The sequence below is a fragment of the Protopterus annectens genome, chromosome 7.part0 (genome assembly GCF_019279795.1).
Source record: "Protopterus annectens isolate FY-2018-M chromosome 7.part0, PAN1.0, whole genome shotgun sequence".
In the NCBI taxonomy this organism is placed as follows: domain Eukaryota; kingdom Metazoa; phylum Chordata; order Ceratodontiformes; family Protopteridae; genus Protopterus; species Protopterus annectens.
Window position 1 is genome coordinate 89,980,000 of NC_056739.1, and position 14,024 is coordinate 89,994,023.

Below are 14,024 nucleotides of genomic sequence, written 5' to 3' on the forward strand. Positions count from 1 at the left end.
TATTGCACCTAACACTAATCTAACTGCCCCCTCCCATCTCCACATTCTATAGACATGCAAACTAATGCTATTCATTCTCTCCATTTACTGCACCTAACACTAGTGTAACTGCCCCCTCCCATCTCCATATTCTATAGACATGCAAACAAATGCTATTCATTCTCTCCATTTATTGCACCTAACAGTAATGTAACTGCTCCCTCCCATCTCCACATTCTACAGACATGCAAACTAATGCTATTTATTCACTCCATTTATTGCACCTAACACTAATGTAACTGCCCCCTCCCATCTCCACATTCTATAGACATGCAACCTAATGCTATTCATTCTCTCTATTTATTGCACCTAACACTAATGTAACTGCCCCTCCCATCGCCACATTCTATAGACATGCAAACTAATGCTATTCATTCTCTCCATTTACTGCACCTAACACTAATGTAACTTCCCCTCCCATCTCCACATTCTACAGACATGCAAACTAATGCTATTCTCTCTCCATTTATTGCACCTAACACTAATGTAACTGCCCCCTCCCATCTCCACATTCTATAGAGATGCAAACTAATGCTATTCATTCCCTCCATTTATTGCACCTAACACTAATGTAACTGCCCCCTCCCATCTCCACATTCTATAGACATGCAAACCAATGCTATTCATTGTCTCCATTTATTGCACCTAACACTAATGTAACTGCCCCCTCCCATCTCCACATTCTATAGACATGCAAACTAATGCTATTCATTCTCTCCATTTATTGCATCTAACACTAATGTAACTGCCCCCTCCCATCTCCACATTCCATAGACATGCAAACTAATGCTATTCATTCTCTCCATTTATTGCACCTAACAATAATGTAACTGCCCCTCCCATCTCCACATTCTATAGACATGCAAACTAATGCAATTCATTCTCTCCATTTATTGCACCTAACGCTAATGTAACTGCCCCCCTCCCATCTCCACATTCTACAGACATGCAAACTAATGCTATTCATTTTCTCCATTTACTGCACCTAACACTAATGTAACTGCCCTCTCCCATCTCCATATTCTATAGACATGCAATCTAATGATATTCCTTCTCTCCATTTATTGCTCCTAACACTAATGTAACTGCCCCCTCCCATCTCCACATTCTATGGATACCCAAAACTCATATAAACCATGGTGCCTGTCTACATCCCAGCACTTAACCTGCACATTGTTCTACGGATCTGTCCCTTGACATTAAAATGCAGTTTCTTAGGTCGAGATTAAACCTTTTACCTTCCAGCAACCACACATTCCTCATCCTTCCCACTCTCTCCTTTCAGCTTAATTTTGTTCCCTTAATAATTATGGTGTGGGTAACTCCCACCAAGCTTCCTTCAAGAGCCTTTAAACCCTTCATGACCATATCCACCCCACAGTCTGATGACGTTATGTTCCTTGGTCTCAGCAATGCTGACCAGCTTTGGTGTCCTGTCTGTAAGGCCTTCACAACTATATGCAGTACTTAAGTAATGTGATCTTAACAGTAAGCTATACATAAAAGAATGATGTCTAATTCTCCTGGAGTCCCATCTTTATCAGTCAACCATACACTATCATGTATTCGCCCTTCATCTTAAGCCCTTTCATGATGCACCTGTGTAACTAAGTTTCAGGCTGAGGATACTTCTAAAAAATATATAATTCATTGTTCATAGTTAAGTACTAGGCTAGCTGCGCTTGTGGGACATTTTATGCCAAGCCAATTGCCCTTCCAAATGTGAAGATCAAGCCATTTACCAACCCACTATTTTGTTCCACAGTCCTCCTGTTATGCATTATCCCTTACTTGTGCTTCATATTCTTTACCCCCACAGTACATAACTGCATTTTACATTAAATTCTAGCCGCTTTGCATAGTCTCTCTGATGTTTCACGCCCACTGCACTCCACAAATGGAAAGGCAACTCCAACAAGCAGGAACAATCTCATCTAAACAGGGCTTTAAAGACCAATACAGTTTCACCATCCTTTCTGCATGTCTGCCAATACATTTCACTCTTCTATGATCAGAACAGTTCTTAACCACCTAAAAGTCTTTGTGCTAGACAACAATACATGACTTTTAGCCTAGCAGGACAAAACTTAACATTCACAACTGTAAGAATGTCAGAAGACTTGGTAGAGGCCGTTACTTCTTAATACTTACCATCATCTGTGGGCTCCTTGAAGGAGCCAGAGCGAATCATGCCTTTGGGTTTGTCTGCCAGGGACAGAGTGCTGCCCATTGGTGAGCCGTTGTAGAGTTCAAATGTAGATTCTTGGGTGGGAATGCTGTTGGAGCGAGTCATTCGGGAACTTGAAGTGGTTGGACTCACTGAAAGAAAAAAGCTAAATGAGTTTGGTTCCCCTCTCCTCCATGTCTCGTTACAATGCATGCACAGATCAGCCATACCAGACTTCAGTTCTGTTACATAAACAAAAAAAGTGACTCATAGGAAAAGAAATGTTATTATATCATGATGTCTGCTCAGAATACCTACCAGGTATTGAATAAGTTTCTGCTGGAAGTCACACACAGCTCACTTTGATCAGTGCCTTCCCTTAGCTATTTGCCCACCATCAAGCATCTATCATCATCTTTAACAGCCAGCTGGTGTCTGCAACTGTCCCAGTAAGCAGTGACCAACCCATCAGTATGTGCGGCAGTCTGTCTATCTATCTATCTATCTATCTAGTTAGTTAGTTATTAGCATTTGAATACTGGGAAAGTCTGACTGGGCAGAAGTCCATTTTTAGTGGAGGCCTGGGAGAAAAGCTCCAAATTATTACAAAGCATTTTAAAAACAATAATTTTACATTCTTCAAAAATACAACAAAAACATCTGCAGTTTAAATAATTATAAAAAAAATTAGTGATAATACAAAACATTGGTTAAGTATCAATACACACTATATGACAATCATTTAATATTTAGAGAAATTTTAGATGGTTTGTAGAGAAATTAAAGGCAAATTAGTCTAATACAAACAGGACTTGCAATATGAAGTGAGAGGAAAAGCAGGCTTATGGCATATTTAGACAGAAAGTCAGGGAGAGAATTTGACAGAAGTAAAGAAGTAAGTGACGAAGGGCGAGTAAGGAGGTATAAGGAAAGAAAAGGTACTTGTTCATATTTAGAGATACAGTTTATCCTGGTTTGGAGCAAGAAAAGTGCCAGATTTTAGGTAGGAAGTCTTTCTGAGTGGTTTTGAAAGATGGGAGGGAGGGATGGATGTAAGGAGTTCCAAGCCTTAGCAACCTTGTATAAGCGCAGACAATGCCTAGCAGATACAATAGGTTTTCTCGACAGACAGGAGTTTTTTGTCACTGGATCACAATGACGGACTAAGAACATAGCTGTGTAGAATATGTTTTTTTAGTGCTGAACTGACAGATGGATGCTGGCTATTTTTATAGGTGGTAAGAAGCTGTGTATATGTTTGTTGATGAGGCAGTTCTAACCAATTTAGACTTTTTAGTGCCATAAAGTGGAGGGGTTCTGAAAGGGGTATTTGCTGCAAATTTAGCAACTTTGTTATAGCACTGTTCAATTTTTTATTTTTGTGAAGCCTGGAAATTAGTAAGGATGGGAGAGCCATAAAGAAGTGTGAGGAGGAGATAAGTAGTGGCCAGTGTAGTTTTAGTTGCGTAGGTGAGAAAGTTTTTGATTCTGTAAAGCATCCCTGGTTTTTGATGGGTTTTTCTTATGTAATTTTGTACAGTAAATTTTCAGTTAACAAGAAATCTCAAGCAACCAGAACCCCCCCCCCCCCAGAAATATACCTTATGTTTTTAGAGTTTTAAAAGGGAAGATGGGAATAAATTTCCTCTCTCCCCAATGTAAGAACAAGTCAGACCAAACAAATAGTATAGGGTACAGTATTAGTCAGGCCTATTTTTAATAGTAACTCTCAAGTAACCAGAAAAAAGAAGTTATGTCCTTACCATAACGTTCCATGTAGAGTGTTCCATCTCGCCTTTGTTCTTACACATGGGTTTGGAGCCAATCCTCGGCTCCGAGTCGGCCAAATTGCAAAGCTCTGAATCTCAGAGAAGCTCGAAACCAGCCCATATCCCACAATCCTCCCTGCCATTACTCAGATCTAGTTTGCATGCAAACCAGACGAAGGATCCAACACCTGCGGTGCTAGAAGCATACACTCTCTTCAGCCATTCAGAGACACTCTCTCACCATAGCAATAACTAAAGGTCTAAGCATATATCCCATGAAACACGCGACCATATACCCTGCAAAGGGTCAAGACACGTCGATCAGACTCTAATCCTACCAGTTCTTCCAAACACATGGGGGGAAAGGGAGGGAATGTAAGAACAAAGGCGAGATGAACACTCTACATGGAACGTTATGGTAAGGACATAACTTCTTTATGTAAGAGTGTTCAATCTCGCCGTTTGTTCTTACACATGGGTAGCGTCCCTAGCTCCGTGACCCCGAGTGACTCGTGGAAGAACGTTTCTAAGCACAGTGGAACCAAATGATGTCCTATCCTTGGAGACCTTGTCCACTCTATAATGAGTGATGAAAGTATGTGGTTTAGACCACGTGGCTGCTGCACAAATAGTGTCCAAAGGCAAGCGAGCCGCATGAGCTAAGGAAGTAGAAACAGATCTGGTAGAATGGGCCTTAGGTTTGTTTGGTAAGGATTGGTTTGAATTAGAGTATACAAATGTTATACAGTCAGCAAGCCATTTAGATAGTGTACGTTTAGTAATTGCCATGCCCTTTTTATTGTCTGCAAAAGCGACGAAGAGTTGATCCGTTTTTCTGAAAGCTTTGGTCCTGTCTAAATAAAATCTTAACTGCCTGTGAACATCCAACTTGTGCAACATATACTCCAGTTTGTTAGTTTGTTTTTTGAAAAAGGTAGGGAGTTCTATAGACTGGTTAATATTCGTAACTGAACATACTTTTGGAAGGAAAGATGGATTTGTATGCAAAGAAACCCTGTCTGGATGGAATATCAGGTAAGGTGGTCTGACCGATAATGCCTGCAGCTCTGAGACTCTACAAGCTGCGGTCACGGCGACGAGAAACAGCGTCTTCCACGACAAGAACTTTAGGAGGCATGACGAAGCAGGTTCAAAAGGTGGCCACATGAGTTGCTATAGCAGCAAATTCAGGCTCCATGGAAAGAAAGGTTTTCTGACAGGCGGTCTAAGATGGAAGGTTCCTTTCAAAAAGGCTTTACAAAATGGAAGAACCTCCCTCACCAATATGGAAGTTTGATATGGCCGCCAACCATATTCTTAGAGTGGAAGTAGAAGCTCCTTCGTGAAAAAGGATGGATAAGAATTCCAAAATTTTATGTAGAGGAGCTACCAAGGGATCTAAGTTTTGACTAGATGCCCAATATACAAAGCGTTTCCACTTACTTGTATAGAGCTTAGTAGTAGAGGCTTTATGAGAAGCAACCAGGATGTGTTGAACTGACGGAAGGAGTAGATGAGACCTGGCTAGGCAGGGAAGCGGAGTAGCCAAGCTGCTAGTTTGAGGGACTGTAGAGACGGGTGAGGAACTCCCGACGAGTGTGTCAGCAGATCTGGCACTGGGTCCAGAATTCACGGTTCCTCTATTTGATGAGCTCGAAGAAAGGGAAACCATATTTGACGAGGCCAGAATGGGGCTATGAGTATTATAGTCCTTTCCAGGCTCCTGGCTTTCTGTAGAAATCTGGGAATCAATGGAGTCAGTGGGAATGCATATAGGAGACCCGGGGGCCAATCGTGTGTCAGTCCGTCCCTGGGGTCATCCCCTGGAGGGGGTAGAAGGGCAAAGTAGCTTCTGCATTTTGCATTCAATGGGGAAGCAAACAGATCGCAGCATGGCTGGTCCCATTTGCGGAAGATCTTTTCCGCCGTCTGCGAATTCAGGGACCACTCATGAGGTAACAGGATGGCTCTGCTCAACCTGTCCGCAATGACGTTGGATGACCCCGGGATGTGCGTTGCTATCAGAAAGCGACCCGTGGACTCTGCCCATTGCCAAATTCTCATGGCCTCTCTGCAGAACGGGTAAGACCTGGTTCCCCCTTGCTTGTTTATGTACCAGACTACAGACATGTTGTCTGTCTGAACTGCTACTGTCCCTAGAGGTAAGAGGGCTTGGAAGTGTTGCAATGCCAGTAACACCGCCCTCAACTCCAGACCATTTATATGCAGAGTGTACTCCGTGCTGGACCATTCTCCTTGGACTGTTCTTCCCTGAAAAAGGCCCCCCCACCCTATCAGGGAAGCGTCCGTGGTTATTGTGGCTGTTGGAATGGGTAGAACGAACGGACGACCCACAGTGAGGTTCTGATCGCGCACCCACCATGAGAGGTCCCGTCTGCAAGATTCTGTTATCCTGATCTCGTGCGTTAGGGGTAGGTGTTGGAACGACCACTGCACAAAGAGCAGCCATTGAAGAATCCTCATGTGTAACCTTCCCATAGGGACAGCAATTGGTGTGGCTGCCATCAGTCCCAACACTTTTAACACCAGTTTGGCTGGGGCTTTCTTGCTGACTAGAAAGATAGGGCCTGCTGTTTGAGCGTTAAAGCTCTTACTGGGGGGAGTTTCAGTAGTGTCGATCGTGTATTTAGATCTGCTCCGATGAAGGAAATACACTGTGAGGGCGATAAGCAAGACTTTTCGAAGTTTATGGATATCCCTAAGTGGGAACAAAGGCCGATTGGATAGTCTCTGGCTTGCAATAGTCGACGCTCGGTGGTGGCGGTGAGGAGCCAGTCATCCAGATAGGGAAACACCCGGAATCCTTGTCGTCTCAAGTGAGCCACAACTACTGCCATGCATTTGGTGAATACCCTGGGGGCTGAGGTGAGTCCAAAGGGCAGAGCTCGAAACTGAAAGTGACTGGTCCCTAGCCGGACGCGCAGGTGATCTCTGGACGGTCTGGCCATTTTGATGTGGCAGTACGTGTCTTTGAGATCTATAGAGCACATCCAATCGTCCTTCTGTAAGAATGGAAGGATTGATTGAAGCGTGACCATCCGGAACTTTTCCTTCTTCACGAAGTTGTTGAGATGGCTGAGATCTAAGATCGGTCTCCAGTCCCCTGTCTTTTTTGGAACTAAAAAGAACCTTGAGTAAGTTCTGAATCCTTTTTGGTCCGCCGGGACTGGTTGGATGACTCTGTTTTCGAGCAGTTTTGAAATTTCTACAGCTGCTAGTTTTCGCAGACGGGGTGGCACGTCTGGAAATTTTCTTTGTAGAGGTGGTGTTGAAATGAAGGGGATTTTGTATCCTCTGGTTATAATGCTTTTTACCCAAGAATCTGAAGTAATGTTTAGCCAGGCCAGTGGGTATAAAGCTAAGCGACCCCCGACTGCCACCAGAGCAGGACAGCCGGGCCTCTGTTCAGGAGTGCTGGAAAGGCTTCCCAGGGACGGAATCCCTGTCGCCTTGGTTATGCGGACCCCCTCTGCCACCGGGGTGGCGTCTTCCATTTCTACCCCCTCCTCTGCCTCTGGAGGGGGTATCACTCTGTGTGGTCTGGAAAGATCCCTGATTCTTACGGAACCACATTTTTACACCTCGTTGCCCTTTGGGGTACAGTCTAGTAGGAGTGGAAAAATGGACCCCGACAGCAGACAGGGTCTTTCCCTCTTGCTCGCACCGAGTGAGAGTCTCCTTAACCTTCGGCCCTAAAAGTGTGGCACCACCAAAAGGGGCATTGGCAAAGGAAGACTTGAAGGCTTCCGCAAAGGAGCACAGCCGCATCCATGACTGTCTTCGAAGAGCAATCGCTGAAGCTGCAGCTCTACTCGATCCCTCGTCTGCATACGAGATGAGCCTCATGGATGAGTTTGCTATGGATGTGAGGGTGTTAAGTTGTGCTGTTACCTTATCTGAAACAGCTGTGTTACCCTGGTGGGTATCTGTCAGCTCCTTGATGAGATCCCTCTGCAAACGTGTGAAATGGGTCAGGTAGTTTAGCGAACGCATGGAAAAAGTTGCTGAACTAAAAATGCACTTCCCATATCTGTCCATAGTCCTAAAATCCTTATTAGGAGGATGAACAGATGAGGAAGACTCAGACATCTCCTTTATCGTGGCTGCCGCCACCACCATAGCGTCGACAGGGACTCCCTTGGTGAGATAAGATTTATCTTGGGGGGCAGTAATGAACTTGTTTGGTTTCCTAGTTACTGGTTCCACTGTGTCAGGTGTCTCCCACGCCCTTCGAGCAATCAAATCCATTAATTCATCGAAGGGCGGGGTCACCCAGGAGGTAGAAGGTTGAGCCCCAAAAGCCTTCAGCAGCACCGACTCGTCCTCAGAGGGGGCTAGGGACTGCCAATCACCCCTCTGTTTCAAGATCTCCAGGATGTCTGCAAATGACACATCCTCCGAGGGTGATTTGGGGGACCCCGCTGCCTCATCCAAGTCAGTGTCAGACGTTAGAGATTCCTGTGGGGAATCTATGTGCCTCCTCTGGTACAACCATTTCCTTGGGACCACATCAGAGGGGGCTTCTGGTGAGGCCTCCAAGGAACAGGGGGTACCCTCTGTGGGTGGCTGAGGCAATTGGGCTCGACGCTTGGGATGGATCGTGGGAGCAGAAACAGAAAGTGGCCCTTTTGGGGAAGGAGAAGATTCCCCTGGTGATGTGGTTGTCTGTGCAGACAATACCTTCCTCATAAGGTCAAAGGCCCCCGAACCCCTGGCTGAGGGCTCCCCTGGTTCCGAAGAACACGGAAGCATCCCAGAACCAGGTGCCGTGGGCTCCGACCACGAGGACGGAGCCAAACCAGTCTGTGCCGAGGCCCAGAGAAGGAGAGTCAGCACCGACAGGTCGGTACGACTCTCGGTCCCGGAACCGAGCAAAGACCGTCGGCTCCACGACTCCCCTAACGGTTCCGAAGGAGTCGAAGGTGTCGATTGTGCAATGGACAGTTTCGGCACTGAGGGCTCCACTATCATCAGGTCATCTTCTCCCGGCTCCGAGATCTGGATGGGTCTCGAAGGAGGACCCGTTGGAGATATGGGGAGGCCTTCTAGTTTCGACGCCAACTGGGAGGAAACTGCAATTAACTTGGAAAGGGCCATGTTCTCCATGAGTTTCTGCACGACACGATCCACATCTGTGTCAGACAAGGGTCATCTGTGTCAGACAAGGGTGTGGAAGAATGGGTCGAAGGAGCCGAAGATGGCAGCGACCGAAGAATGGATGGTGGTGGCAGTTCCGACACCGGTTCCAAGATCTGGGGCTCAGGAAAAGATAAATGTTCGACGCTCGGCCCGGAGATCTGTGGAACCGGCGAACGAACCCAAGAAGATGAACTCGGAGCCGATGACATGGGCTCCGACATCTTCGACCCCTTCGAGGATTTAGAAGCCTGATCAGACTTGTCCAAAGCCTCTTGAAAGGCCGGCTTCAACAATCCTCTGTCAATAAGCTTCCTGCGTCTATCTGTCATGACCCTCCCGCTAAAGGAATGACAAATACAGCAATCCTATTGGAGATGGAGAGGGCCAAGATAGTAGACACAGGAAGCATGATTGTCAGTAATGGACATTTTCTGCCCACACTGACATCTTTTAAAACCAGATTTGGCTTTTTCTGACACAGTACAGTAACAAAGACAATAAGGATGATAATAGAAAAAATTACTAATCCTAGCAATATATGTAAACTAAACAGGTTATATATATAAAACTCTCATAAAAAAAAAACACACCCAAGAAAAAAAGGTTAGGCCACAAGGGTGCATGAAGAAGAAAAATGGGTATATATATATATATATATATATATATATATATATATATATATATATATATATATAAAACACACACACAGCACTTCTACAATAACTACTAACTATAAGGAAGTATCAGCAAGAAAAAAATTAGAATTCTTATCTGAAAAAATAAACAGCAACTCAAGTTTCTATCTGGTCCGAGCTCTCCTCGATCCGATCTGTTGCAGCAGCAAACTAGATCCGAGTAATGGCAGGGAGGATTGTGGGATATGGGCTGGTCTCAAGCTTCTCTGAGATTCAGAGCTTTGCAATTCGGCCGACTCGGAGCCAAGGATTGGCTCCGAACCCATGTGTAAGAACAAACGGCGAGATTGAACACTCTTACATCTACAGTTATGCGGCATCTACCAATCCCCATGGGTGCCGGTTACCTGAGATGTTACTGTATAAGCAGGTTGAATGCAAGATTATCATTCAGTATCACCTCTAATAATTTGATATGAGACGTGACTTCAATGGTTGCATTACCAAGAGAGAGGAGTTTAATTATTTTTTCACAAGAGAGGCATTTGGGGAAAAAGTAGTAGTTTGGTCATTTTTGGGTTAAGCATGAGTTGGGAATTATGAAGCCATGTTTCAGTGGCTGTTAAAGCTACGAAGCCATGTTTCAGTGGCTGTTAAAGCTTTCTAATTAATTTTTTTTGGAGATGTACCATGTTCACAAAAAATTCCGCAGTGGTGCAGCGGTAGCGTTGTTGCCTCACAGCAAGAGGTTCTCCCATTCGATTCTCAGCTAGTGTGCAGGGAGTGCCTTCTGTGTGGAGTCTACATGTCCTCCCCGTGGGTCGAGTGGCGTTCCGAAAGACATGCATGAATGGGTGTGCCTTCGTTGAAGGTCGGGCATCGAGCTGGCAACTTGGCACCGTGAAAATCTACTGCCAATCATTAGTGGACTGGATTTCTGCTGTGGCGACCCCTAACTAGGAAAAACCGAAAGACAACAACCATATTCTCAAAAGTGCAAATGAGAGTGCGATCATCTGTGTATTGTATTACGGTGATCTGCTGTGTGTATATATAGAGGGTGTTGGCGAAAATGTTAAACAGGACCAAGGACAAAGCCTTGTGGTACACTAGTGGTGACTGGGAGGTAAGGAGGGAGCATGCAGTGCCATTTTACTGTCTAATAGCTAATGGACAGTTAGCTTTTGTACCACAGAAGGATGCAGACCTAGTGAGGACATCTGAATTAGAAGTTTGCTATGACAAACTGTGTTCAAGGCTTTAGACAAGTCTAGAAATGAGGAGGTGACTCGTTTCCGTTATCTCTAGCTTTACTGAAAGCATCTACATAAGTTAGAAGGGCACTGCTAGTACTATGGGAATGCCAGAAAGCCATGTTGTGTAGGGGATAGGAGTTCTTCCTGCAAGAGATAGTCTATTAATTGTTTTGAATGCATTTCTCAAGCATTTTGTCAAGGGGAGGCAAGATTGTTGTAGGTCTAAAGTTATTACTGCCTGTAGAATTCCCTCCTTTGTGCAGAGGGATAATATGTGACTTTTTCCAGACAGAGGGAATGTGGATTCCTGGAGTGACCTATTTATAAGGATTGAGACAGGATGGGCAATGCTACTGGCTGCTATTTTTAGGTACTCACTTGGAAGGTCTTCAGCTGAAGAAAAGCATAGTTTAAGTGTAAGAGTAGTTTTATAAATATGTGGGAACAGGTTTAAAGGTGAAAGCGGATGTGGTGATATGAGGCTGTTGGGCAGGGTTGGGATTAGATGATGTGGAATCCTTAGTAAGAGTAGTAAGAGATGCTGTACTATCTATAAAATAAGATTTGAACTTTATTGCAGTTTTGAGTGGTGAATTATCGGGAGAGGGGTTTGGGTTGAATTTTTGGTTGGGATATAAGATTTCTTTAATGGATGTCCAAAGTTTTTTAGGGTTGTGTTTACTATTATTTTGAAAGTTTTTTAGTATATTTTTTGTCTTCAATTATTTACTTTTTAGTATGACTGCAAAGAATTCTAAAGTTTTCAAGCTACTGAGGTGTTTTGTATTCCTGCCATTCTTTCCATGCTTTTTCAATATCCTGCATTAGCATTCTAGCCTTTTGTGAACAACTTGGCATGCTACTCTTTTGTGAATAACTTAGCATGCTACTCTTTTGTGAATAACTTAGCATGCTACCCTTTTGTGAATAACTTAGCATGCTACCCTTTTGTGAACAACTTAGCATGCTACTCTTTTGTGAATAACTTAGCATGCTACTCTTTTGTGAACAACTTAGCATGCTACCCTTTTGTGAATAACTTAGCATGCTACCCCCTTTTGTGAATAACTTAGCATGCTACCCCCTTTTGTGAATAACTTAGCATGCTACCCCCTTTTGTGAATAACTTAGCATGCTACTCTTTTGTGAATAACTTAGCATGCTACTCTTTTGTGAATAACTTAGCATGCTACCCCCTTTTGTGAATAACTTAGCATGCTACCCTTTTGTGAACTTAGCATGCTACTCTTTTGTGAACAACTTAGCATGCTACCCTTTTGTGAATAACTTAGCATGCTACTCTTTTGTGAATAACTTAGCATGCTACTCTTCTGTGAACAACTTAGCATGCTACTCTTTTGTGAATAACATAGCATGCTACCCTTTTGTGAACAACTTAGCATGGCATGCTACCCTTTTGTGAACAACTTAGCATGCTACTCTTTTGTGAATAACATAGCATGCTACCCTTTTGTGAATAACATAGCATGCTACCCTTTTGTGAATAACTTAGCATGCTACTCTTTTGTGAATAACTTAGCATGCTACTCTTTTCTGAATAACTTAGCATGCTACCCTTTTGTGGATAACTTAGCATGCTACCCTTTTGTGAATAACTTAGCATGCTACCCTTTTGTGAACAACTTAGCATGCTACCCTTTTGTGAATAACTTAGCATGCTACTCTTTTGTGAATAACTTAGCATGCTACCCCCTTTTGTGAATAACGTAGCATGCTACTCTTTTGTGAATAACTTAGCATGCTACCCCCTTTTGTGAATAACTTAGCATGCTACTCTTTTGTGAATAACTTAGCATGCTACCCTTTTGTGAACAACTTAGCATGCTACTCTTTTGTGAATAACTTAGCATGCTACTCTTTTGTGAATAACTTAGTATGCTACCCTTTTGTGAACAACTTAGCATGCTACTCTTTTGTGAATAACTTAGCATGCTACTCTTTTGTGAATAACTTAGCATGCTACCCTTTTGTGAACAACTTAGCATGCTACTCTTTTGTGAACAACTTAGCATGCTACACTTTTGTGAATAACTTAGCATGCGACTCTTTTGTGAACAACTTAGCATGATACCCTTTTGTGAACAACTTAGCATGCTACTCTTTTGTGAATAACTTAGCATTTACTCTTTTGTGAATAACTTAGCATGCTACCCTTTTGTGAATAACTTAGCATGCTACCCTTTTGTGAATAACTTAGCATGCTACCCTTTTGTAAATAACTTAGCATGCTACTCTTTTGTGAATAACTTAGCATGCTACCCCCTTTTGTGAATAACTTAGCATGCTACTCTTTTGTGAATAACTTAGCATGCTACCCTTTTGTGAATAACTTAGCATGCTACTCTTTTGTGAATAACTTAGCATGCTACCCTTTTGTGAACAACTTAGCATGCTACTCTTTTGTGAATAACTTAGCATGCTACCCTTTTGTGAATAACTTAGCATGCTACTCTTTTGTGAATAACTTAGCATGCTACTCTTTTGTGAATAACTTAGCATGCTACTCTTTTGTGAATAACTTAGCATGCTACTCTTTTGTGAACAACTTAGCATGCTACTCTTTTGTGAACAACTTAGCATGCTACCCTTTTGTGAATAACTTAGCATGCTACTCTTTTGTGAACAACTTAGCATGATACCCTTTTGTGAACAACTTAGCATGCTACTCTTTTGTGAATAACTTAGCATTTACTCTTTTGTGAATAACTTAGCATGCTACCCTTTTGTGAATAACTTAGCATGCTACTCTTTTGTGAATAACTTAGCATGCTACCCTATTTTGAATAACTTAGCATGCTACTCTTTTGTGAATAACTTAGCATGCTACCCTTTTGTGAATAACTTAGCATGCTACTCTTTTGTGAATAACTTAGCATGCTACTCTTTTGTGAATAACTTAGCATGCTACTCTTTTGTGAATAACTTAGCATTCTACTCTTTTCTGAATAACTTAGCATGCTACTCTTTTGTGAATAAC

The 14,024-nt window shown here is 43.2% G+C and overlaps 1 protein-coding gene across 3 annotated transcripts in view; it reads right to left on the reverse strand.

The window, feature by feature from the left end:
- NAV1 (neuron navigator 1) overlaps positions 1–14,024 on the reverse strand; it is a 2,383,470-nt gene that overhangs the window by 575,039 nt on the left and 1,794,407 nt on the right. For all 3 annotated transcript variants that reach the window (XM_044076515.1, XM_044076516.1, XM_044076517.1), the window contains one exon: positions 2,191–2,358. In XM_044076515.1, coding sequence (XP_043932450.1) covers positions 2,191–2,358 — 168 coding nt within the window. The remainder of the gene's footprint in view (positions 1–2,190; positions 2,359–14,024) is intronic.